Source organism: Nicotiana tomentosiformis, chromosome 6, assembly GCF_000390325.3.
Source record: "Nicotiana tomentosiformis chromosome 6, ASM39032v3, whole genome shotgun sequence".
In the NCBI taxonomy this organism is placed as follows: Eukaryota; Viridiplantae; Streptophyta; class Magnoliopsida; order Solanales; family Solanaceae; genus Nicotiana; species Nicotiana tomentosiformis.
In genome coordinates, this window is record NC_090817.1 from 67,120,645 (window position 1) to 67,147,477 (window position 26,833).

Sequence of the window (26,833 nt, forward strand, 5' to 3'; positions counted from 1 at the left end):
ACTATAGATGACGTACGTGTCCTCACCATCTGTAGCTCTACCTCGAATCACCTGGCCTGTATCTACTAAGAATCTATCTCGCTGGTACCGATATCCAGATCTGCACAAGAGGTACAGAACAATAGTATGAGTACAACTGACTCAATATACTCAGTAAGTGTAGAGCCTAACCTCGACGAGGTAGTGATGAGGCTAAGATAAGACACCTACAATGAACCTATGCAATTATATATCAAGAACGAAATAACATGCAAAGTATCAAGTCAAATAACATGATAGCAATAAGTGAAAGGGGATAACGAATACACAAGTAAAGAGGCATAAATGGGAAAAGTAAGGTGAAGTGATAACAACTTTGAACCATCTTTCAATAAGTAAATAAACGAAGCCACAATGCCAAGTCCACATTACAAATGTTAAAGTAAAGGGCAATGAAATCAACAAAACAGTACGGCATCACCCTTCGTGCTTTTACTCTCATCCTGACATTATAATATAAAAACAAGCAATAAAATCAACAAATTTGCACGGCATCACCCTTCGTGCTATTACACTCATCCTCACAGTATAATACAAAAACAAGCACGGAAACAGCCTTCGTGCATATCCTCACGTTCACTCAAACAATAATATCAATATATAAATATGGCATGGAAACACCCTTCGTGCACAATCACTCTTACCCACGAGAATGACAACACCCTTCATGCATTTCACTCTTCCTCACAAGCACGACAACACACTTCGTGCATTTCACTTTCTTACCGAGCAATCACATACTACACATTACCAAGCAAGGTGGGAAGAAAATTCAATATCAACAATTGTATTTGAACACAACTCGTCATATGAGAATCTTCCGACAAATAACACCAACAACCAATTAACAATTCAACGATCTCAACACCAATATCTTAATTATCTCAACATAGAAAATAACATGTATACCAAAAATTAAGAAATAAACAATATATCTAAATCATGGAAGTCGTAATACAGAAATAACCTGCATGCTTATCCCATGGATAACGCATATACACCTATCACCTTGCATATACGCCGCACCAACACATAGAACACATAGAGAATGGATCGATTCTACCATATTTCCCTCAAGTCAAGGTTAACCAAGACATTTACCTCTTTTCGAAACACAATCAACAATACAACACAGCTTTTCCTTAGAACATGCCTCCAAACCCATCAGATTTAGTAAAGTATTTTTCAAACAAGTCAAAACAAGCTTTATAAATTAGCCTCGAATTAAAACGGTTCAATCTTTAACATAATTGAAAAAGTCAACAAACATTCAACCCCGACCCACATAGTCGAAATCCAAAATTAAGACCAAATCCCGATTGTCAATTCACCCTCGAGCCTGGATATGTTATTTATTTCAAAATCCGACCCCAATTTGAGGTCTAAATCTCAATTTTATAAAATCCCTAAATTCTACCCCAAAACCCCAATTTATACTTTAAAATTCTTAGATTTCACGATAAAATTCATGAAAAAGTAATTGAAGTTGAATGAAAACAAGATAAATATTACTAATTTATGAATCTGAGAAGAAATTGCTCACCAAAAATTGCCTCTATGAAGTATAGGGTTCAAAATTGGTGTAAAATGAGCTAAGTCCCGAAATCCCAACATTTAACCTGGCTGCAGATATCGCAATTGCGAACACTTATTCGTTATTGCAAACATGTGTTAGCAATTGCGATGTTCACAAAAGAGAACCACTGTTCACAAAAGCGAACAGTGTGCGAGTCCTTCAGTTGCTGCAATTGCGACATAAATTTCGCATTTGCAAAGTGCCAACCTATCGCAAAAGCGATTCAGTCTTTGCATTTGTGAAGCTGTCAATCCCAGCCTTAAAGTTGCAAATGTGATGCATTGATCGCAAATGCGATTCCCTCCAGCTTGCAAATGAGACCACTACTTCCTAATTGTGAAGCATACCTGCCTCTGCCTAATATCCCAAATGCGAACCTGACTTCGCAAAAGCGAAACTCGCAGTTGCGAACAGGTTCTCACAAATGCGAGACCTGTAGATCATGCACACCAGCAAATCCCAGCTTAGCCAAAACCATCCGAAACTTACCCGAGCCCCTCAGGCTCCAATCCCAACATTCACACAAGTGTAATCATGTCATACAATCTCTCTCGCAAGCTTAAATCATCAAAATAACATCAAATATCAAGAATCGATCATTAAAACTCAAGCTTTTCAAAGTTTAAACTCAATTTTCTAATTTTTCACATAAAGTGCCAAAACGGCCTCAGGTCACCCGGGACCCCAACCAAACATGCGTACAAGCCCAAAATCATCATATGAACCTACCTAAATCGTCAAACTAATGATCTGAGGTCGTTTACCATAAATGTTGACAATGATCAACTCTAGCCATTTTTAAATTCAAAAATCACATTTTCTTTAAACTTTCGCGTATAAGCTTTCCGAAGATCAACACAGACCCCACACGCAAGTCATAAATCATCAAATTAATCTATGAAAAGTTTCAAAACATAGAAAAGGGTACTAATACTCAAAATAACCTATCAGATCATCACGCAAACAATTTGGGGTTGTTATTTTGACGCTCTCTGATGTGCTCATACAAGGAAGACCAAGAAACCACATAAGCAAGAACCCGGTTGGGCTCCGAAACATCCAATCTCGCGAACTGGTTGGCCAAGGCCTGAACATCCATGGCTAGTGGCCTCTCAGCTACCAGTAAGTATGCCAAACTGCCCATACTCCTGCCTTTCTAATCAAGGTATCGGCCACTACATTGGCCTTCCCGGGATGATACAAAATAGTGACATCATAGTGTTTCAGCCACTGTAACCATCTCTGCTGCTTCAAATTAAGATCTTTCTGCTTGAACAGATGCCAGAGACTCTGTTGGTTGGTATAGACCTCACATGGAACACCGTACAAATAGTTCCTCCAAATCTTCAATGCATGAACAATAGCTCACAATTCCAAGTCGTGCGCCGGATAATTCTTCTCATGAACCTTCAGCTACCGAGACACTTAGGCAATTACCCTACCGTCTTGCATCAATACCACGCCAATCCCAATACATGACGCATCACAATACACAATGTAAGACCCCAAGCCCGTAGGCAACACCAACACTGGGGCTGTAGTCAAAGAAGTCTTGAGCTTTTAAAAGCTCGCCTCACACTCCTCAAATCATCTGAAAAGAGCACCCTTCTGGATCAATCTAGTCAAAGGTGCAACAATGGATGAGAAACCCCATACAAAATGGAGATAATATCCGTCCAAACCAAGAAACCTCCGAATCTAAATAGATGAAGATGGTCTGGATCAACTCTGAACTGCCCCAATATTCTTCGGATCTACCTTGATCCCCTTATTAGACACCACATGACCAAAAATGCCACCGAATCAAGCCAGAATTCGCACTTGAGGAATAATTCATATAACTTATTCTCCCTCAAGGTCTGGAGCACGATCCTCAAATGCTGCTCATGATCCTCCCGGCTGCGAGAGTACACCAAGATGTCGTCAATAAACACAATGATGAATGTGTCAAGATGTGTCTGGAATATACTATTCATCAGGTGCATAATACTGATGGGGCATTGGTCAGCCTAAATGACATCACAAGGAACTCGTAGAGACCATACCAAGTCCTAAAGGCAGTATTCAGGATATCCAGATCCCGAATCTTCACCTGATGATACCTTGACCGCAAATCAATCTTCGAGAACACCCTGGCACCCTGAAGCTGGTCAAATAAGTCATCAATGTGCGGTAATGGGTACATGTTCTTTACTATAACCTTTTTCAACTACGGATAATCAATACACATGCGCATAGAACCATCATTCTTCTTCACAAACAGAACTGGAGCACCCTAAGGTTATACGCTAGGCTGATCGAAACCCTTATCAAGCAATTCTTGTAGTTGTTCCTTTAGCTCCTTCAACTCCACTGGTGCTATACGGTATGGTGGAATAGAAATAGACTGAGTACCCGGCACCAGGTCAATACCAAAATCGATATCTCTAGGCGGCATGTCCGAAAGATCTGCTGGGAATACAAAAGGAAAATCTCTCACTACCAGAACTAATTCAACGGTAGGAGTATCAACACTGACATCTATCACAAAAGATAGATACGCTTCACACCCCTTCTTAACTGTCTGCTGCACCTTCAGAAAGGACACAACTCTACTAGGAATATAATCAAATGTACCCCTCCACTCCAACCACGACAAACCTGGAATAGCCAATGTCACAGTCTTGGTGTGACAATCCAAAATAACATAATAGAGCGACAACCAATCCATGCCAAAGATCACATAAAAGTCTACCATATTGAGTAACAATAGATCAACTATGGTCTCAAAACCACCAATAACAACTAAATACGACCGATACACATGGTCCATAATAATATAATCTCCCACAATCATGAACACATATATAGGAGAACTCAAAAAATCACAAGATATATCCAAATTCGGAGCAAAGTAAGATGACACATATAAATAAGCGGATCCCAAATAAAATAAGACTGATGCATCCCTATGACAAACCGTAACCATATCTTTGATGACAGCATCCGATGCAACCGCCTCCATCAGGAAAAGCATAGAAACGAGCCTGGCCTCCCCCTCTAGGGTGACCTCTACCCACCTGACCTCCACCCCTAGCTGGTGGGGCAGGTAGAGTGGCAACTTGAGCGGAAACCATGTCCTGCAAACCTTATGGACCCTGTAGATTCCGTGGAGCTTGTGTAGTCTATGGAGGTTCATCCCTCCTGAGTCTAGGGCAGTCTCTTACCATATGTATTGTATCATCACACTCAAAGAAAGCTCTCGGTGGGCGTGGCTACTGAAACTTACCCTGCCCTAATCGGCCAGACTGACTGCTGAAGGCACCCCGTGCAGGAGGTCTACTAGAAAGTGGCTGAGCAAAATGGGCAACTTGATACCTCGGAATAGCAGGTGCACCTCTAGTAGCTGGAAGTGCCAAATGAACTAGATGACTCATATAGCCTCTGCCATGACGAGCTACAACTAGAGCGCGAGAACCACTATATACTCTAAAATCTTGTGGCCTATTGGCCTCTCTGTCCTCCCTCTCATGACCCCACATACCCTCCAACCTCTGTGCGATCTCTACCACCTACTGATACAGAGTATCTGTCTTTAACTCTCGAGCCATGCTGAATTTAATACCATAGTTGAGTCCCTCGATGAATCTACGGACTCGCTCTCTGACTGTAGAAACCATGTTTGGTGCATGTCGGGGTAACTTACTGAATCTGATAGCATACTTTGACACCGTCATAGTCCCCTGACATAGATGCTCAAACTATGTGCGCCATGCATCCTGAAGGGTTTGGGGAACAAACTCTCTCAAAAGCATCTCTGAAAACTGAGCCCAAGTGAGTGGGGCTGCATCAGCTGACCCACCCTTCTCGTAAGCCTGACACAACTGATACGCTGCTCTTGACAGCTGAAATATAGTAAAAGCAACTCCGCTCACCTACTGTTGAGAGGATTGTTGGGGTGTTCATATGTGAGCTGTCTGTGCTATTGATATTATTGATATTGCACATGCGGCGTGACAAGGCGGGCTATATATATCGGTTTGCGCATGTGGCGAGACAAGGCGGGAATATTATTATACGCACGTGGCGAGATAATACATGCATTTACTTTATTGTTGCGCACATGGGGAGACAAAGGGGTCTATGTTGTGGATGATTTGTGATGACTTGTGATGGCCTGGGAGCATTGTTATTGGTGATATTTGTGTAGTGGTGTGCCTACCTTGTGTGAGTTGTGCATTTTAAGTTTTGTTGTGTCTTTTCCTATGTGTCATTCGTTGTCTCTGCTCTTACTTGTTGACTCGAGTTGTTATAGAACACTTGCACAAGCATACACGTAATTAATCACTCATATTGGTTTAAGAAGATGAATCCTGATGTTTATTGATCATTTACATGTATTCTCGTTTACTTGCCTTCTGTGTGAGAGTTGTACTATTGGCACGTAAGTTATCCGTGGGGTTATGAGTTATTTTTATTGCTGGCACGTGAGTTGTCCGTGTAGATATGAGATATTGTCACTCCCTTAGCACGTGAGTTGTCCGTGCGGATATGAGATATTATCACTCCCTTAGCACATGAGTTATCCGTGCAGATATGAGGTATTAATGGTATTGGCACGTGAGTTATCCGTGCAGCACGTGAGTTGTCCGTGCGGTTGTGATTTGTAATGTGGGCACAAGATGCCAAATAATTAGGGTTCGTGAATTGGGACCCGTGATTTGTGATTTATGAGGTGTGGTACCTCGGAGAAATTCTTAAATAAATCTTGTGTGAAAGAGGTTGTTGATATTGAGTTGTTACTTGTTTTCCTTACTTGGTATCACTAGAATTAAATTGTATTCAGCTTACTCTGCGGTGTTATTACTGGTCGCTACTTCTTGCTAATTGTTGCTCTAGTTCTTATTGCAAGTATTGAAGCATCTTTCTTACCATGTTTAGCTTATATTGTTCCCTGTTAGTTTTATATTCATACTTGTACAGGTTATTACATCTGGTAGGTGTCTTGACTAATCCTCGTCACTACTCCACCGAGGTTAGTCTTGATACTTACTGGGTACCACTGTGGTGTACTCATGCTACGCTTTTTATATATTTTTTGTGCAGATCCAGGTACTTCAGAGTTTGTTGATCGTTAGATAGCTGATCAAATATTGTAGCGGAGACTTCAAGGTATACATGTCGTCGCGTTCGCAGGCCTCTGAGTCACCTTTTCTATTCCGGAATAGTTGTACTTAGAAATTTTCTAGTGAACTCAGTAGAGCTTATGACTTGTACTACCGATTTTGGGATATTGTATAGTGTTGGGATTGTTGGTTTTATATAGAAATATATGGTTTTTGTTTAATAGTTGTTTTGGTTAAATTCTATCATTTGATTCAGTAAGTGTTAGGCTTACGTAGTCTTAGAGATTAGATTCCATCACGACATCCCACAGAGGGACATTGGGGTCGTGACACCCCACCTCCACCACCACAATCACAAGCGGCGCAACACCGGATTTTGCCCGATGAAGGTTATGCAAGTGCAATAAGCCCTCCTCACATTAGGGCGAAAAACTTTCAAATCACCAATGTGATGCTCACTTTTCTAGAGCAACGAGGCTTTTTAACTGGGGCGCCGAATCAAAATGGTTATAAACATTTGAAGGGCTTTGTGGATACGTGTTGGAGGATGCTTTAAGACTAAGGTTTTTCCCTTCTCTCTACGGGGTAATGCTTTAGATTAGCTGGAACGCTTGCCTAACCATTCTATCCATACTTGGGATGAGTTGGCGGCAAAGGTTATTTCTATGTTTTTCTCTCCCGCGGACATTTCTACTCTTAGGGATGAAATATTATATTTTAAGCAAGATCCCAATGAACCTTTGCATGAAATTTGATCCAACAAACTTTCTACCATGGTATTAATACTACGAACCAATATGTGGTCAATCACTCTGTCGGAGGAAACTTTATGACAACACCTTATGTGGAGGAATGTGAGATTCTTGATGAGATGGCGAAAACATCTTCGGCTTGGAAATCCCGAGCCAATGTTCCAAAAGGTGATCCCAACATGATTCATATCCATAAAGAGTTACAAGACCATGGGCAATCCATTGCCAAATTGACAACAACTGTGACTCAACTCGACAAGGCCCAACTTTATCAAGTTCAAGCTCCTAAGCAAGTTCATGCTATGGAAGGGGTCAATGTGTTGGTCAACAAGAAGAGGACCAAGGGTCCACTATTTCTTGCATATCTTCACGTGCTTAAATTGGTTCATCTTGTGAGGTTAAGACTTAATCGAGAGAGGAGTTTTGCCTAACGTTTGTAATGATAATTGAGTGAATTCGAGAGACTCACTTGAACATTAGAAGTGAATTATCTAGAGTTTGATCCCGAACAATTATCTTTCACCTATCCTATCAAAACCCTATATTCTCCCATTGATAACCTTCTTTGCTTATTCCTTGCTTCGATTGTCATTAGTCAATAGCTTTAGACTCTTAGTTAATTTTAGTTAGAAAATATATAAATCTCAATTGTTGATCATCTTCGATAGCAACCAAGCTAGAAACTACGAGAATACTATTTAAATCCAATACCTGTGGATACGATATTATACTATACTATATTTGATTAGCGAGCATAATTTAAGTGTGTGTTTTGAGCTCGTCAAATTTTGGCACCGTTGCCGGGGATTGGTAGTCAATAGTGTTTGAAATAGTTTGTAGTGCTAATTCAGGATTTTTTTCCTTTTTATTTTACTTTTCCCTTTTTACATTTGGTGTTCTTTGGTTGTATGCAGGTTACAAGTTAATATTGGTGCATGACTCGAGCTTCTATGAAAGTAGTGCTACCATACGAGCCAGAGTTAGAAACAAAACTGCGACAACTGAGGAAGGAAAAGTATCTTACCAAGACATCAAAAAAGGTTGGGAAATCCTCAACCAAAGAAACTATGGCTGAAAACTGTGATGATAATGTAGATTTGACTGCAAGAGAGGCAACCCAAACAACGAGAAAAAGCTGCACGGGATGCTGAGGAAGCAACTATTAGAGATTCGCATAACATCTATGAAGAAGAGAGGGGTCACAAATTTAATCAACATCAACCCTTGGCTGCAGAGCAGTTTGGAAATATAGCTCCCAGGCCTAGAATACAACTTGGCGATTATGCTAGACTGGTCTACAATCAAGTATTATCCAACGTTAGACCACCTCCAATTGCAGCAAACAATTTCGAGTGAAGCCAAATAAAAATCCAAACACTCATCTAATCGACTTCGAGGAGATTATGAACACATTTAAATATAATGGGGAGTCACAACATGAAGTGTACTTAAGGGAATTCCCCTTTTCACTTAAAGATGATGCTAAGGAATGGCTTCGGAGTTTGCCCAGTGGATCGATCAGAACTTGGGAGGAGATGACTAGAAAATTCCTTGATAAATATTTCTCCTCGGCTAAGACGAGCAATATTAGAAGAGAAATCCATAACTTCTTCCAGAAAGAGACTGAAACTATTTTTGAAGCATGGGAGAGGTTTAAGGAGATAGTTAGAAAGTGTCAACGTAGCAAAATTGAACTCTAGATGCAACTCCAGGATTTTTGGGAAGGATTGACACCGGCCTCGCGTAGAACATTGAGCAATGCAGTTGGAGGCCTTTTGATGAAGAAGACTCCAGAGGAGATAGTTTTAATTCTTGATGAGTTATCTGAAGATGCAAATCAATAGCCCTCTGAGAGGGCTGAAAGAAGAAGATCGACTGGTGTTCACCAAGTTGATAAAAATATATCTGTGCAGGTACAACTTCATGCTATGGCTAAGTAAATACGGAAGTTGACCTTAGCCTCGATACAAAATGAGCCTCATACAACTTGTGATATATGTGGAAGATGACACCCTACTCATCAGTGTCAAGCCTCAATTGAGGAAGTAAATGATGCGGGAAACTACAATTTCAATGCAATGGGTCTGAGGCACCTCGGATTTTCATGGAGTTCACCTAGAGGTACTGTGAATGCTTGGAAACAAAATAACTCTTGACCCTAGGGACAAGGAGCTCCAGCATACCAAAATCACTAGAGGTAGCAATTTTAGCCTCAACAGCCTATTCAGCCTGGTCTAGAGGATCTAATGAAGGCCTTCATTATCAAGACAGATAAGAGGTTGGACGCCCATGGAGCAGCTATCAAAGAGTTGGGCACATCTTTTCGAAACCTGGAGAGACAAGTGGGACAAATTGCAACAATATTATCTGAGAGGGCTCCAGCAATTCTCCCTGCTGATACTGAGAGAAATCCCAAAGAAACAGTGAATGCTGTAACTCTGAAAAGTGGGCAAGAGTTAAAAGATCATACCCCGATCCAAAATGATGTGAAACTCAAAAAAGGAAGTGGGGAGTAGCTGAAGAATGGTGTTGATAAAAAGAAGAAAGGCCCGATGAAAGCGAAGAAAAATAAGAAGGAAGAAAAATTGAGAAGGGAGGAACTTGATGAGAGCGAACATATGCCTGCTTTACCTTTCCCTCAAAAACTATATAGAAAAAAGTTGGACAAGCAGTTTGGGAGATTTCTGGATCTGTTAAAACAGGTTCATGTAAACTTACCATTCACAGAAATACTCTTACAAATACCTGCTTATGCAAAATTCTTGAAGGATATCCTGACGAAGAAGAGGAAGATAAAAGAGACCTTAGTGGTGAAGCTCACAGAGCATTGCAGCGCGATATTGCAAAACAAACTCCCATAAAAGTGTAGAAATCCAGGGAGTTTTACTATATCTTTCTCTTTAGGAACTATTAATTTTGATAAGTCTTTATGTGATTCTGGTGCCTTAATTAATTTAATGCCTCTTTCGATTTATAGGAAACTGGAAAAGGAGATTGGAGAGATAAGGTCTGCACCTATATCTTTGTAGCCGGCAGACCAAACGACTATAATACCCGAGGGGATTGTGGAAGATGTGTTAGTTCGGGTGGATGAGTTTGTATTTCCTGTGGATTTTATAGTGGTGAATATGGAGGAAAACAAGGAGGTCCCGCTCATCCTAGGAAGATCATTCTTAGCTACGGGAAGAGCTATATTAGATATACACGAGAGGAAACTCATGCTTAGAGTGGGTGAGGAGACTGTGACTTTTGAGATGAATGTAGCAAAGGCGGCACAAAAAGAAAAACCACTTGCGAGTGTTGAGTGGAAAGTGAAAGGCTCAAAAGAGAAGGCTGCACTGAGTGAGAAAGATAAGTGTGGGGTGTACCCCAAAAAGGCTGAGAGGAAGCTATCAGCATGGATGTGTGCATTGGTTCGGGCACGTGGAATAGAGCCCGACTTCAACTCAGACCCCGATTAGATGTTTAGGGAAGTTTCCTTTACCTTATACTTTTTAATTGTGTCATGGGGACATGCCACAACTTAAAGTGTGGGGTGGGGGATATGTATGTATGCTTGTATGTATATTAGTTTTCTTTTTGTGTTAGTTTTAGTAGTTAGAGATAGAAAATAATTGAAAACAAAAACCATAAAAATTGAAAAAAAAGATTTTTTTTTATTTTTCCCGATGATGGATATCATTCGACTGGTTTCTTGAGGGATTAAGGTCGAAAGAAAAAGAATAAAAGCTTTTCTTTTATTAGGTAGTGTAATAATTCCCCCTTGATTTTTCTTTGTGCCGCAGTTCTTTTCCAAGGGTTTTGTTTGAACCGAGTGTAGTTAGTTTTTATTTTGTAGAGTAGTAGGAAGCCTTGTGTTGTGATTTGAATTGAAAGAAATGTCTCTTAACTTTATTATGCCTTGAGAATAGTAAGTGATTTAGTTGTGACGCTTAGGGTCAGTTTTTGACTCTTTTATAAGTACCTTAAATTGTATGATCTTAACTTTGCTTAACTGCTTTGATTAGAGTGTCTTGATAATCCAATCTTGAGTGGGTTATGTGCCATTTGTGTGTGAGGTTTTGTGTATTTTGTGCGTTGTATTTGATGTCTAGAACTTGCCCCCGTGTATTTGCAAAGCGAAATTGTAGTTTTATTCAAGCTTGGAAGTGATATAGGCATTTCTTTATTGAGCCAGTTATAAGCTTTTGCCCACGTAATTGTTATGTATCTTAGTGAACCCCCTTTGAGCATGTAATCCTACTTCTTTGGCAACCACATTACAAGCCTTACCCATTTGTTTGAATTGACAATTTTTTTAAACCTTATACCTCTCGTGATAACTTGAATTTGTTATGAGCTTTGTAAAAGTTGAAGTGTGGGGTGGTTGGTTTGGATTTTGAGTGGAACTATTGAAATAAGGAGAAAGATGCAATGTTTTGAAAAGTAATAGCCACTTGAATTGAAAAAGAAAGAAAAGATAAGTGAGAGATTGTGAAAAATATTCCTTGATAGTGGTTACTTGATGTAATTGGGCTTAAATAAGTAGGGAGTTAATGTATATTGACGTGAAGGTGGAGTTTTGGTTGACATAAGTGTGGGATTTTGAACAATGAGATGTATGTATTAAAAGTGCTTGGGGAGGTGTAGTCACTCCTATATCTAAATGTATCCTACCTATTCTGCAGCCTACATTACAACCGATTAAATTCCTAATTGATCCATGACTGAATGAGCTCAATTAGTAGAGTAGTACACTACGGGCAAGCCTATGGTACGTCTTTTGTGGCATATGAATGTTGTTTCTGAGAGTGAGTGAATTCTTTCTATCTTGAGTTCCTAATTGTTCTTAAATTTCACTTTGTGAGGAACTACTCTCTATTGTTATGTGAGGGCACTTGATTCATGAAGGAAAGGTAATGTCGCTGAACTCTATGTTAGAGTAAGTGAGCGGATTATAAATAATTCCTGGTGCTTTTAAGTCAAATTTTGAGGGTAGGATGTTACGGTATTGTACTTGTTCTGTTTTAAATATTCTTGGTGTGATGAGTTATCAGAGTTGTTTAAAAAGGTCGTGTTTATATAAAGTGTAGTTTGATTGCTCGAGGATGAGCAATGATTTAAGTATGGGGTGTTGATGGTAGGCTATAATCCCATATTTTAGTCGCTTATTGCACTCTAATTCACTGCACTTTACTTGTGTTTGAGCTTTAATTGATAGTGTTTTGCAATTATTGTGTGTTTTATGCCTTGTAGGAGTGATTCCGAGCTATGTAGATGTTATGGAATGAATTTAAGCTATTTGGAGCTTTGAAGTCTGAGTAAAAGCTCAAAGGATTAAGCCGAGATCGTGTTCAGGGGTCGAGGACCAAGTCTGGATGTCAAATATTGAGATTTGATCCATACTCTAAGAAATCTCCACTGTCGCGCGCCACGCTTGTGCAATTTACTGTTATCTGTTAGAACTTAGCTCTCTGGATTTCCCCACTAATTTCCCGCATGGTGCGTCGCCCCTGTGCCATATTTATAGAGTGAAAATCCTATTTCGGCTAGCAGAAGGGGGTTTCGTCTAGGACGGACGCTACTTGGTATAAATACATGAAAAAATATTATTTTTAGTACTTTTGACACATATTCGACCTAAGGAGGCTAAGGAGGAGTTGGAGGAACACGAGCACAAGGATTTCATCATTCCGTCCTCACTTAAGACCCAAGTTTGAATTGAATTTATGTTTTCCTCGACTTTAACTTTATTTGTGATGAATTGCTCCATATACATGGAGTAGTTCTCTTTAGAGTTTGATGGTTTTAGTGTATTGATGATTGTTCGTGGATTATAACTCTAGTTTATGTATTGAAGCATTTTTGGATGATTTAATTGTTGCATCTTTATTCACTTGTTCATGTAATCGAGAGGCATAACTTGTGATATCGTTGCATTATATTGTTGGTTGAGTTCATTAATTCTTCTTAGTAATCGAAAGAGGCTAGTTGAATCATTGATTAAACCTAGTTAGGAGGATAATCGAGAGTGGTTTTCCTAAAGACCATTCCACTACGCATTCTTGCATATCTTCACGTGCTTAAATTTGTTCATCTTGTGAGGTTAAGACTTAATCGAGATAGGAGTTTTGAATAACAATTGAACTGATAATTGAGTGAATTCGAGAGAGACACTAGAACATTAGAAGTGAATTATCTAGAGTTAAATTCCGAACAATTATCTTGCACCTATCCTATCAAAACTCTATCTTCTCCCATTGATAACCTTCTTTTCTTATTCCTTGCTTCGATTGTCATTAGTCAATAGCTTTAGACTCGGTTAATTTTAGTTAGAAAATATATAAATCTCAATTGTTGATCATCTTAAATAGCAACTAAGCTAGAAACTACAAGAATACTGTTTAAATCCAATCCCCGTGGATACGATATTATACTATACTATATTTGATTAGCGAGCATGATTTAAGTGTGTGTTTTGAGCTCGTCAAAGCCTTCTATTGAAGAGCCACCTACTTTGGAGTTCAAGCCATTGCCACCACATCTTCGGTATGAATTTGTTGGCCCTTGTTCTACTTTACCGGTTAATCTTTCCTCTTGTTTGACTAACTTGCAGGTTGATTCCACATTGGCGGTGTTGCAAAAGAGGAAGAATGCTATTGGGTGAACTTTAACGGATATTCCGGGTATAATCCACACATTTTGCATGCATATGAGCAAGTTGGAGGATGGTGCTAAACTGTCCATTGAACATCAAAGAAGACTCAATGAGACTATGCAATAAGTGGTCAAAAAGGAGAATATAAAGTGGTTGGATGCCGGGGTTGTCTACCCCATCTCCGATAGTTCATGGACCTCTCCGGTTCAATGTGTCCCAAAGAAGGGGGCATGACGGTTGTTACCAATGAGAAGAATGAATTGATTCCCACAAGAACGGTGACCGTTTGGAGAGTTTGTATGGATTATCGTAAGCTCAACAAAGTCACAAGGAATGATTACTTTTCACTTTCTTTTATGGACCAAATGCTCGATAGATTGGCCGGACATGCTTTCTATAGTTTTCTTGATGGGTACCCGGGCTACAACCAAATTCTTATTGCTCCGGAAGATCAAGAGAAAACAACCTTTACATGTCCTTATGGTACTTTTGCTTTCAAGAGGATGCCTTTTGGTTTGTGCAATGCATCAGCAACTTTTCAATGGTGTATGATTGCTATTTTCACGGACATGGTGGAGGACTAACTTGAAGTATTCATGGATGAGTTCTCGGTGGTTGGAGATTCTTTTGATGATTGTCTTGCAAATTGGACAAAGTGTTGGCTAGATGTGAAGAGACCAATTTGGTGCTCAATTGGGAGAACTGTCATTTCATGGTTGAGGAGGGCATTGTCCTTGGCCATAAGATCTCAAAGAATGGTATTGAAGTTTACAAGGAGAAGATTGAGGTGATTTCTAAGCTTTCACCCCCAACCTCGGTGAAGGGTGTGCGGAGTTTCTTAGGCTATGCTGGTTTCTACCGGCGCTTTATCAAAGATTTCTCTAAAGTGGTAAACCCATTGTGTAAGATCCTTGAGAAGGATGCCAAGTTTCATTTCAATGATGATTGTATTAGGCTTTTGAACAATTGAAGCTCAAATTGACAACTACTCCTATCATTACCGCTCCAAATTTGAGTTTGCCATTTGAGCTCATATGCGATGCAAGTGATGTAGCGGTTGGGGCTATTTTGGGGCAACGTATCAACAAGGTTTTTCATCCAGTTTACTATGCTAATAATACCAAGAATAGTGCCCAAGTAAATTATACCGTTACGGAGAAAGAGCTCCTTGCTATTATGTTTGCAATTGAGACGTTCCGCCCGTACTTGATGGGTGCAAAGTAATTATCCATACATATCATGCGGCGCTTCGCTATCTTATGAGGAAAAAGAAATCTAAATCTTGGTTGATGAGATGTGTGCTCTTGTTGCAAGAATTTGATATTGACATCCAAGAAAAGAAAGGTAGTGAAAACCAAGTGGCAGACCACTTATCTTTTTTGAAGGAGGAGGAGAGGCCACATGATGGCCTTGAAATCAATGACTCTTTCCCCGATGAGCAACTTTTGGCACTATCAATGAAAGAGGTACCGTGGTTTTGCGGATTTGACAAATTTCCTTATGAGTGGTATCATTCCGGATGAGTTCTCTTCAAACCAAAGAAAGAATCTCAAAAGAGATTGTCAAGATTATTATTGGGATGAGCCATACCTTTTCCAAATTTGTACGGATGGGGTGATTAGAAGGTGTGTACCAGAAGAAGAGCAAGGTGGTATTCTTGGAGCTTGTCATTCTTCGCCATATGGTGTTCATCAGGGTGGAGCAAGAACGGCAGCCAAAGTTCTAAGTTGTGGTTTTTATTGGCCTACTCTTTAAAAAAGGGAAATGACTTAGAGAAAAGATGTGATGAATGTCAACGGGCCAGTGAAAATTCAAAGAAAAATGAGATGCCTCTCACAACCATCTTGGAGATTGATATTTTTGATGTTTGGGGAATTGACTTTATGGGCCCTTTTGTAAGTTTTTGTGGAAACACCTACATTTTGGTCTCGATGGATTATATGTCTAAATGGGTTGAGGTCATCACCTTACCCAACATTGAGGCGAGAAGTGTAATGGCTTTTTTGAAGAAGAATATTTGTATAAGATTTGGTAATCCACGAGCAATCATAATCAATGGGGGTTCACATTTTTGCAACAAGGCTTTCGACAATTTACTTAGCAAGTATGGTGCTACTCACAAGGTCATGACTCCCTATCATCTACAAGCTAGTGGTCAAGTAGAAGTCACCTACCAGGAGATAAAGAGTATCTTGTCTAAAACGGTGAATGCAAACCGGACGGATTGGTCTAAGAAACTTGATGATGCATTATGGGCATATAGGACAGCTTATAAAACACCTATCAGAATGTCCCCATACCAGTTAGTGTTTGGGAAATCTTTCCATCTTCTAGTGGAACTAGAGCACAAAGCAATGTGGGCCTTGAAGAAATTGAATCTTGATTGGGATGTAGCCGCTAACTTGGGGTTTGCACACTTGAATGAATTGGATAAGTTTAGGTACCATGCTTATGAGCGTTCATCCTTGTACAAAGAAAATATGAAATTTCTTCATGACAAGTACATTTGGAACAAAGAGTTCAAGGCCGGCGATCGAGTGTTGTTGTTTAACTCAAGGTTGAGGATGTTTCCGGGAAGCTTAAGTCCAAGTGAAGTGGTCCATTTGAAATTGTTGGTGTGACACCCTTCGGTGCATTGGATTTGAAGAACAAGAACAATGAAATATTCCGAGTCAAAGGTCACCGGGTGAAGCATTACTTGGCAAAAGTTGGAGAGAGCCACATGGTGGCGGTTATTACTTCACTTGAGGATGCAATGCCATTGCGTCGTGCCACAACGTTAAATAAGGTTCTTCTTGGGAGGCAACCCAAGTTCTTTTCCTTTATCTTTTTGTTTTTGTACTTAGATGTTCTTTGTTGTTTTTAACTTGATTTGAAGTGTGTTGCAGGAATGAGTGTAAGATGAAAGAAAGGTGGACAAGGTTGTGTAATTGAAGCAGAAAATGCGAACCGCACTTTTCCTTTGTGCGGCCGCAGAAAAAAATTTGCCACCACGGAAGACCTTGTACGACCCTAGATTTCATCTGCAGACCGCATTTCATAGAACCAATTTAGATGCCAAATGACAGGGTCTCTAAACTTTTCCTTGTTAGTGCGGGGAAAATGTGTGACCTCATGGAGAATTATGAGTCCTCACTTGAAATTGTGTGGACTGCACAGGTGTAACAGAACACTGAAGGCCAGGTAGAAGAGTGCGGCCAACACTTGGAATTGTGCGGCCACATTCGACTCTTTAACCTCTCAAAGTCTCTGAGTATAAATAGAACTTTAGGCCTTAATTTACACTTTTCACACTATTGAGAAAGTAGTATTGCTCTGAGAGTCTACCGGAGGATCTAGGATTTTCAAACACACACACATGCACTAATATGATCTTTGCACATTTACATCATCTCGTATGCTTCATTTAATGTTGATTTTGTTTCATTTTAATTTTGGAATTTATTTTTTCTTTCTAGCTTCTTTTTAGGCCATCTATTATTATATTCCATCATTGTATCCATGTGGGGTAGTTTTGTATTGGGTAATTGTTGAAACATGCCAGAATGGGTTGGGTTAACTGATTTCTATGTGTTTACCATGTTGCCAAGTAGATTTGAACAATTGTTTGCAAAACCTAGGCAAAACTTAAGACCTACTCGTTTGTTCCTGAAATGTGGGGCCACACTTAGATTTGTGCGGTTCGCAGTTTGCTTGTGAAGGCAACTAGTATTTGGATAGTGTTTCTACGTCGACACTTTAATTGTACAGACCGCAGAATTTCTGGAGATGTCACACTTTGGTCCGCACTGTCTATCAGAGGCTTGCCCTCTGAGACCCTAAAGTGCGGACCATACTTTAAATTGTGCGGGCCGCAGATGAATTCTGCGGCCGCACATGACCTCCGCACTGTCCATCAGAGAGTAACCATCATATCCCCTTGAACATCTATGCAGAAGTGCGGTTGCACTTGGAATTGTGTGGTCTGCACTTCCACTTTGCGGTCCGCACTTCAAAATGTGCGGACCTCACTTCCCCTATTTCTGTAGTATGTTTATCTAATTGTAACCCCACTGCTTCTATGTTGTTCTCACTCACTTACATAAGTCTTAACTGCGTTGAATCATGATTTTCAACTAATAATTCTCTTTGTGTTAATACAGACAATGGTTCGATAACGAGGACGAGGTAAATCTACCAAGGGAAGAGGAGAAGATTCAAGGGGTTGAGGCAGAGGTTTCTTGACCCCAAGTGTGTAGAAAATCATATAAAAAAAGCAACAGGAAATCGATGGAGAGGTAAAGACCTCTCTGAATCTAGTTCATATGCCCCGTCTAGAGAAGCCTCTGAGGGAAACTCTGTGTGTGTTTCGGAGGAGCACACTGAGGAGAAATCCAGGCCAAAGGGGTGATCTGAGCCTCTAGATGTGCCTTCTACATCCCACAACACTTCCCAAGGGTCGCAAAATGCCAGCCAGGAATTCGAGGTAGCTGCTGCAGGGTCTGGTTCTGATAATGCCCCTGATGATGGGAGAGGTGGAGCAGGTACACAGGCAGATTTAGCTTGGACAAAGAAGAAGGAGGCCTGGGATGATAGATTTTTGAGTCGCCAGGCATTCTCTGATTTCCGGATGTGGTGGCCTTTGAGGTCTTTGACTCATGAGTGACAGTTCTTATTGAAAGATCTTGACAAGTACAATCCTGTAGTTCTGGAGCAGTTTACAAAGAGGAAATGGTGGCTGCTATTTACGGAGAAGCCGGTAAATGTAAAGGAGCACCTTGTCCAGAGTTTTATGCAAACACTATGCATATTCTCAAAGGGACAAAGGTCACGAAATTGCGCAACCTGAATGTGAAATTTGATCAACACACTCTGAATGCGTACTTGGGATTTGAGGATGTATAGCCGAGAGAGTACTTAGAGATGTTGGCTCTGAAAGAAGAAGCCAGGTTGTGGCTTGCAGAGATTCTAGAACCGGGACCCACTCCTCCTTGGATTGCTTCTGGGGTACCTATTCTCCGGAGTACACTGAGTTTTGAGGCAAAAGGGTGGAAAACCTTTGTTTGCAACATGCTTGACCTGTGGCAGAATGAGGACAACCTACCTATTCCTCGAGCTATTTTGGTAGCATCTATCATGGCTGGGTACCCGATCAATGTGGGTGCCTGATGTCGGCCAATATTTCTCTGATGGCATAACAGAGTAACACTTCTTACCCATACCCCAACACCATTACTGAGTATCTGAAAGATGCTAAGGTAGATCCCAGGCCATTTGACACCAAGGTCAAGCCGACCTGGCTATTTGAGTGGTGCAAGTTGCAGGATATGAGGAACCCGAAGAAGAGTGCTCCGTCTTTTACTACTACTAGCCAGTCTAATGAGCCGGTAGTGGTAGTTTCTGGTCCATCTGATATTCCATCCACATCAGTTGAGCCTTCTACCAGTGCAGTAGTTTCTATTCTTGAGCCACCATCTACAGCTCCTTCCACACCTCCTATGATAGTTCCTACTCCAGCTCTAAGGCTGGTGCCTATGCCTATAGGTCCACTACCTACTCTGTGAGTCTCACAGACATTGGCGAGACTCAACAACTAGATGAAGGCAGCTACTTCAAAGTTGTCTGACATTTCCAATGTTGTTGCAGGGCAGTCATCTACACAGGCACCCCGGGATCCATCTGACATTGATGAGGAGCTGAGCTAAATCTTGGACAACCAGAAGGTGATTATGGACACATTAGTACATCATGGTGTTGTGATCGAGGGGTTGACCAACCAGGTTAAGAAGATGAGGAAGTCCCAGGCCAGCAAGAAGTCAGTGGATAAGCTTCAAGCTGAGGTGACCCTGCTAGCTACAGTTGGAGATTTGCTATTTGACATGCTGATTGACCCATCCCAGCCCCACCCAGATCCATCTACACAGGATGCTCCCGCTGGCCAGTCTGAGGAGCCATGCCGTGTCGCCGACCCTGGTGATGCAATGCGTGAGATGTTCACTTCTCTAGCCACTCCCAGACTTGATGATGATATTCAGTTGGCTGAGCCAACTAGGACTGATGCTATTGGGGAAACATTGATGATCGAGGACACTTAGGGAGTTTCTTCTACCTCTCCACTTTTGCTCTTATTTTGTTATGCATTGGGAAAAATGCTTATTTTTATTCAGCGGGAAGGGGGGGGGGGGTTATTTGATACTCATTTGATACATTTGGATATTTTGGAATGTAATAATTAGATGATTCTATTTTATTTTATCTATATTTAGTAGTGATTACTTTCATTAGCCTCTTTATTTATTTACTTTAATTTTATTTATGTTTGTAGTTTCTTTTTATGTTAGTAGCTTTTATGTTTTTCTTAGTAGTATAGATAATAAGCCTTTGGTTTTCTTAATGTCATGGTTCTTTCCAAAGGTGGTATTTTATGTGAACTGGGTGACTCTTCCCGATGATGGATGATGTGACAACTTTCTTAAGGGAATGAGTTCGTTTTGTGTTTAGGTAATAATAGTAGTAAGTAGTATTGAATAAAAGCCCTAATCAAGTCATTCTCTAAAAAGAGTTATTCATGCTTCATTTGACATCAACACACTTAACTGCATGCTTATGGTTTGAAACATGGTTTTTGGAAGAAAATAGCTCTAGTTAGTGACTTTGAGGTTCTTGAGTTGACTTTGATAATCATTGAATGGTTGATTGGACCATAGTGATTCTTAACTTGATTGTGATCGTTGTAGGCTTTAGACTCTATCATCTTTTATGGTCTAGTTGCATGACAGGTGAGGTGATTTTTGTTACTAGTCTAAGTACTTCATTGGATAGTCTAGAACTTGCCCTGAATGTGTTTCAAGGCAAAATTCTAGGTTTTCTTGGGTTGGAAGATGATTGTAGACTTTCCTTGGTCTGTTTGAGCTTTCTATTGACACCCTATGTTTGTTATCCCTAGTCAATCCCTTTGAGCCTTTAGCCTTTCTCTGTTTGTAACCATCCTACAAACCTTTACCCGTTTTGTCTATAATCCTCTCTTGACACCCAGACATTCCATAATACTCTTATGAAATAAGTGGCTTAAGGCATAAGTTTGGGGAGAAATTTGAGGAATCTAAAAGAAGTATCAAGGCACCAAAAAGAGAGAAGAAATGATCTCTATGAAAAGAGAAGTCTAGAAAAGAAAAGAGAAAAAAATGCCAAAAAAGAATATTAAAAGGGAGATTGATGAAATCGAAAAGAGGAAACTATCTCTAGTATGAGCATCAAGGGAGAAGGAGAATGAAATGAACAATAAAGAGTGATGGCAAGTCTCTCTGGCCCCCAAGAAAAATAATGCCTCCAAGGGTGGGTAAATGTATGCCAAGAAATGAAAAAGTGGAGTGCTTAAGGAAGGGTGTAACCACTTATCCCATATGATATCTTACCCTAATCCAAAAGCCTTCATTACAACCTGACAGAAGTCCTACTTGATTTTGAACCGAGTGATCTTACATTAGTGGAGATCTATATGAGGGGCAAGCCTATGGTACTTGAAACCTTACTTGTGATATTCTTTTGTGAGAGAAGAGTGAATCCTTCATTTCTCTAGAAATTAAGTGTTAATTCTTGAAGTGAGCATGTCAAATGGAAGGTAGAGGAGGAAGAGTTTTGAGTCCACCATGATTTACATGATAGAACAAGAGTCATTGATGAGTGAAGTCAGTTCTTGAAGCTCAAATGTCACACTAAAGTTATATGCACATAACATATGTTTTATCATATTGTTGAAAATGCACGAGTATTGTGGGTAATTGTTGGTCCCAACTGAGTATGAATGGCTTAAAATTGAGTCTTTTAAATGACCTTTCACTTAGAGGAGGTGGGAACTAATCTATTTATTTGAGGATAAGCAAAGACTTATGTTTGGGGGAGTTGATAAGTGTGGATTTTAAAACTTATTAGTACCTTCTTGCTTTAGTTTTCGTCTGTAAGTATTGATTTTTGTTTCCAAAACTAATGAAATCATGTGAATTGCAGGAATGTTGGAGGATTGGAGCTTAACGAATAAATCTAACTCAAAAAGTAGTATTCCAGCTCAAAAAAGCAAGAAGGAGAACTGCAAGCAAAAGTGCGATCCTCAAAAATACATCTGCGGCCATAGAAAGAGACCTGAAGCCTCAGAGGAGTTTGAAGAAGCATGGTCTGCACACCAAATTTTGCGGCCGCAAAATCTGGTTGCACTGACAAAATTTGAAAAGTTCAGAGAAGGTGCAAAAAGACCAAGTTTCAAGCCTTGTCAAAGTGCGGTCCGAAGTCAAAAAGTGCGGCCGCAGAAGATGAAGTGCAGCTGTAAATAGAATTGTGCAGTTGCAGAATTCCTCCCAACTCATGAGAAGAAACAAAGTGTGGAGCGCACATGAAATTGTGCGGCCACAGAACCTCCCGAAGGGTACTTTTGTCAGTGAATTTCCGGGCACCATAAATAGACAGGAAATACTTGTTTTGGGCAAGTTTTGTATTCCTAGTAGCTGTAGCGGTTGTATTTTACTCTTTTGGGAAAGTAGTGGCAAATATTGGAGAAAACTCAATAGTTCTATCATTTAATTGTAGTTTAAGCCTTTAATTACTTTTATACTTTGTTTTCTTTGCTTTCTAGCATGAGTAGCTAGATTTTATCTAGGGCTGTGACCCAACCCTAGAGTGTAAACCTTATGGGTTATTAATTTTAATGCTTGTTTATGATTGAGAGTTTATTATTTAGTCTTGTTTATGCATTATTTATAGAATTAATGGTTGCAAATATTGGTTCGTGCCTTTTTGACTTAGTTCTTGCTTGAGAAAGAGGAACCTAGTCTAGGAAAACTTGGCTAACAAGAAATTGAGCTAGTTAAGGTTTTGGCTAGTTTGATTAAAGGATTTGAACTAGAGATAGGAAAAACTCGACTTGAACTCAAATTAATTGTTTGCATTGCTACCCGATTGGACTTGAGAAAGCCAATTTGGGCATAACCACTCTATAACCGAGAGGTATTGAGTGGGTACTTGAGAATTGAGAGTTATAATACACCCTGATCCTCAAAACAAGTATTAACATAGTTTACCCATTGGGTTTGCACCTAGGTGAAGGTTACATCCCTAGGATTTTCCCCATTTGTTTAAAAACACCAAAAACAATTACACTCTTTCTAGTTACTTTCAATTAGTTTATTCTCTTAGTGTTACTTTGGAAAATAATCACTTCTGTTTGGAAGCGTAATAAACTCCCTGAGGAATTCTCTCATCAAGTATCTACCTTAACACCCTTCATAAACTCCCTGAGGAATTTGACCCTGACCCTAGTTGGGTATTATAATTGCAACGATAATTTCCACCCACTATTGAGTGCAGATTGGACGTGGATCAATAGCCTCTCGAAGATGAGTACAGACATCTCTGTACCGATCCATTAGACTCTACTAAACTTGCTTATGACCCATAAAAACTATAAACCTAGTGCTCTGATACCAACTTGTTACGACCGAAAACTACCAACTGGTCGTGATGGCGCTTAACTCACTTGCTAGACAAGCCAACATAATAAAAGCGAAATATAATACATAATTAACAGAAATAATATAAATCCAAAGCCAACTCACAAATAGACTATGTCATTACATATAATCCCCAAAAACTAGTAATATAGAGTCATGAGCTATAGGATAGAAGTACAAGTCTGGAAATACAAAATAAAAGTATTGTCTGAATAAAAGCAACAACAACAGAAATGGAAAGAGATGCCAAGGTCTGCGATCGAAATGCAACTCTACCTCGTCTCTTGGAAAACTCCCATCAACTGATCACAGCGACTCACGACTTGGTCCAATAGCTGGATCTGCACAATTAAGTGGAGAGTGTAGTATGCGTATAACCGGCCACATGTACTCAACAAGTATCATAACTAACCTTGGAGAGGTAACATGGGCAGCAATTATTAATGATTCTCGCTAATAACCTGCTCAGTTCATAAATTTCACAAGCACACAACTATAATATTATCAAGTCATAAATCACGGATAAAGTCATCTCGGTACACATGAGATAAAGTGCCCTGCTCTGTATCAATTAGCAATCCAGCATATAAAGAAGATATGTACAAAAAGGCATGTATACATTCCTGATCTAGTATATAGAGAAGATATGCGAATAAAAAATGTATACATCCAAGGAAATTGCAAGAGGAGAAGAAATGCAATAACCAAACCAAACAATGGCGAGTTTTTCTCATACCGCGTATACACCATAAAGAGAGAAACATGAGAAGGTGACCCTAGGGGGATGGATCCTTACCCACACACTGCACGGACAACTCACATGCCATATATAACAACCACACTGACAACTCAAGTGCTATCAAACCATTCCATATCACACAGAAAGCATATACAAGAATACATGTACATGAACAATGGATATCAATTTACATACTCATGAACTGATATAAGTGATATGCTAAAGTGTAGGCATGTGCGAAGTGTACTTACCACAGTTCAAATCATGCGATTACGCCACATGAATAGCAGCTAACATGTTTGAACAGGAGATCAGCCAACAAATAATCTCACAAATGGAGTACAACATAAGAAACATGATAACATGAAACTTAACAATCAATACAAGCCATATAATAGCCTAGTCACTACCCCAAGCATCAATAATACACCGGTGTACGCAAATGTGCTCAATCACCTCCCATGTACGCCACCCAGAGCACGTAGCTATCACTAATAACTCAGAAACTAGTGCATCAACCAAATTTAGGTAAGATACTTACCTCACGCAAGCCAAATCAAAACTCTAGAAATCCCTTCTCATGTGAATCAACCTTCGAACAACTCGAATCTAGCCAAAATAACTTAATAACATCAATAAAATCCATAGGAAACAACCCCAACAATAAAGCTATGATCTTGATTCAAATATACAAAGTCAACCCAAAAGGTCAACCCCGGGCTCGCACCCCGAAACTTGACAAAAATCACAAATCCCGAACACTTATTCCAATACGAGTCCAAATATGTATGTTTCATCCAAATCCAACCTCAAATCGACCCTGAAAACGCCAATTTTCACTCTCCAAAAACCATGTCAAACCCCCCCCAAAATCCTCATTTAAATCACATAAACTAGGTGTAATTATCCAGGGGAATCAATATCTAACATCAAAATCAAGTAGAGTTTACTTACCCTCTCAATTTTAGTAAAACAAAACCCTCCAAAAATTGCCCCTAGCCGAGCTCCACATCTCCAAATATTGAGAAATAGCCAAACCCTTCGAAATAAATATTCTACCCAGCGATTTCCGCATTTGCGGACATACCATCGCATCTGTGGCTCCGCTTTTGCCGAGAAAATTCCACTTCAGCGCATTCACTTACTCCCTCGATCTTCCGCATCTGAAGACACATAGCCGCATTTGCGCATCCAACATCGCAGAAGCGGCATCACCTCTACATCAAAACTTCTGCATCTGCAGCCTAAGTCCATTCTGTGGACTCGCACTTGCGGTCAGACCCTCGCAGGTGTGAAAACACCATAACAGGTCTTCCCGAAAACATGGAAATGATTCGCAACTCATCTGAAATACACCTCAAACTCTCGGAACCCGGTCCAAACACACCAACCAATCTCAAAATATAACACGGACCTACTCGAGGCCTCTAATCACACAAAATGACATCAAAATCATGAATTGCACCTCAATTCAAGCCTAAGGAACTAATCAACTTTCAACTTTCCAAAACTCATGGCGAACCATATCTAATCAACTCTGAATGACCTCAAATTTTTCATACAACACCCAAATGATACAACGGACCTATTCATACTCACATAACCACAATTTGAACCCGATAGCATCATAGTTAACTCCCGGTCAAACCTATGAACCTTCCAAACCTTCAACTTTTTAATTTTCGCCAACTAGAACCAAATTAACCTAGGAACCTCTAAATCCGGACATACGCCTACATCCAAAATCACCATACGAACCTTTTGGAACCATCAAAAAACTATTCCGGGGTCGTCTACAAAAAAGTCAAACTCCGATCAACCTTTACAACTTAAGCTTCTAACCTTAGAACTAAGTGTCCCAATTCAATCCAAAACTCCCCCTAGACCAAACAAACTGCCCACGCAAGTCACATAACGACAAATACACATATATAAAGCATCAAAATACACAAAACGACCAACGGGTCATCATAGAAATTTTTCTTTATTTTTAATATTCGGACCTGGTCCTCGAACCCCAAACATAATCCCGGCTTAATTCCTTGGGATTCTACTCAGACTTCAAAGATCCAATTCATCTATTTTAGCTCCAAACTTGCTTCTCAACTCGAAATCACATCTTACACACTATAACACGCATAATAAGTACAAAGTTCTAAAAATTAGGCTCAAACACGATTAAAGTGCAACAATTAGAGTGTGAAATAAAAATAAAAATATGTGTTCCTAGCCTACATCATATCTAGCTCATACGCTCATTTCCCAGCGATGCCTCGAACTCAATACGAACTTTCCCAGCTCGGTCCTAATTTCCCTGAATTTACCGCTTGTGTAGATTGGAATACCTTTCTAAGGACGAAGTTCCCAATTTTGAAATATCGTAGATTTACCTTTCTATTATAATATCGTTCGATCCTTTGCTTTTGAGTTGCCATCTGTATCAAAGCTAACTTTCTTCATTTCTCTGCCAAATCCAAATTTGTACGAAGTGCGTCCTGATTTGATA

At 39.9% G+C, this 26,833-nt stretch overlaps 1 protein-coding gene and 1 non-coding gene across 2 annotated transcripts; both read right to left on the reverse strand.

The window, feature by feature from the left end:
* Window positions 1-3,896: 3,896 nt before the first annotated feature.
* Window positions 3,897-4,731, reverse strand: LOC138894141 (uncharacterized). The gene is made up of 2 exons (XM_070178821.1): window positions 4,575-4,731; window positions 3,897-4,345 (listed from the first exon to the last, which is right to left on the reverse strand). The coding sequence occupies exons 1-2, from the start codon at window positions 4,729-4,731 to the stop codon at window positions 3,897-3,899; spliced, it is 606 nt and encodes a 201-aa protein (XP_070034922.1).
* A 4,324-nt stretch (window positions 4,732-9,055) lies between these two features.
* LOC117281747 (small nucleolar RNA R71) lies at window positions 9,056-9,162 on the reverse strand. Its single transcript, XR_004512384.1, has one exon. It is a non-coding gene; the product is annotated as a small nucleolar RNA R71 (small nucleolar RNA).
* Between the last annotated feature and the right edge of the window lie 17,671 nt (window positions 9,163-26,833).

Excerpts from the sequence above, each read along its gene's own strand:
- LOC138894141 (XM_070178821.1), bottom strand. The coding sequence starts at position 4,731 with ATGGTTTCCGCTCAAGTTGCCACTCTACCTGCCCCACCAGCTAGGGGT. Across the intron at positions 4,346-4,574 it reads TCATCAAAGATATGGTTACG|ACTTTTATGTGATCTTTGGC; the intron begins GTTTGTCATAGG and ends TCAATATGGTAG.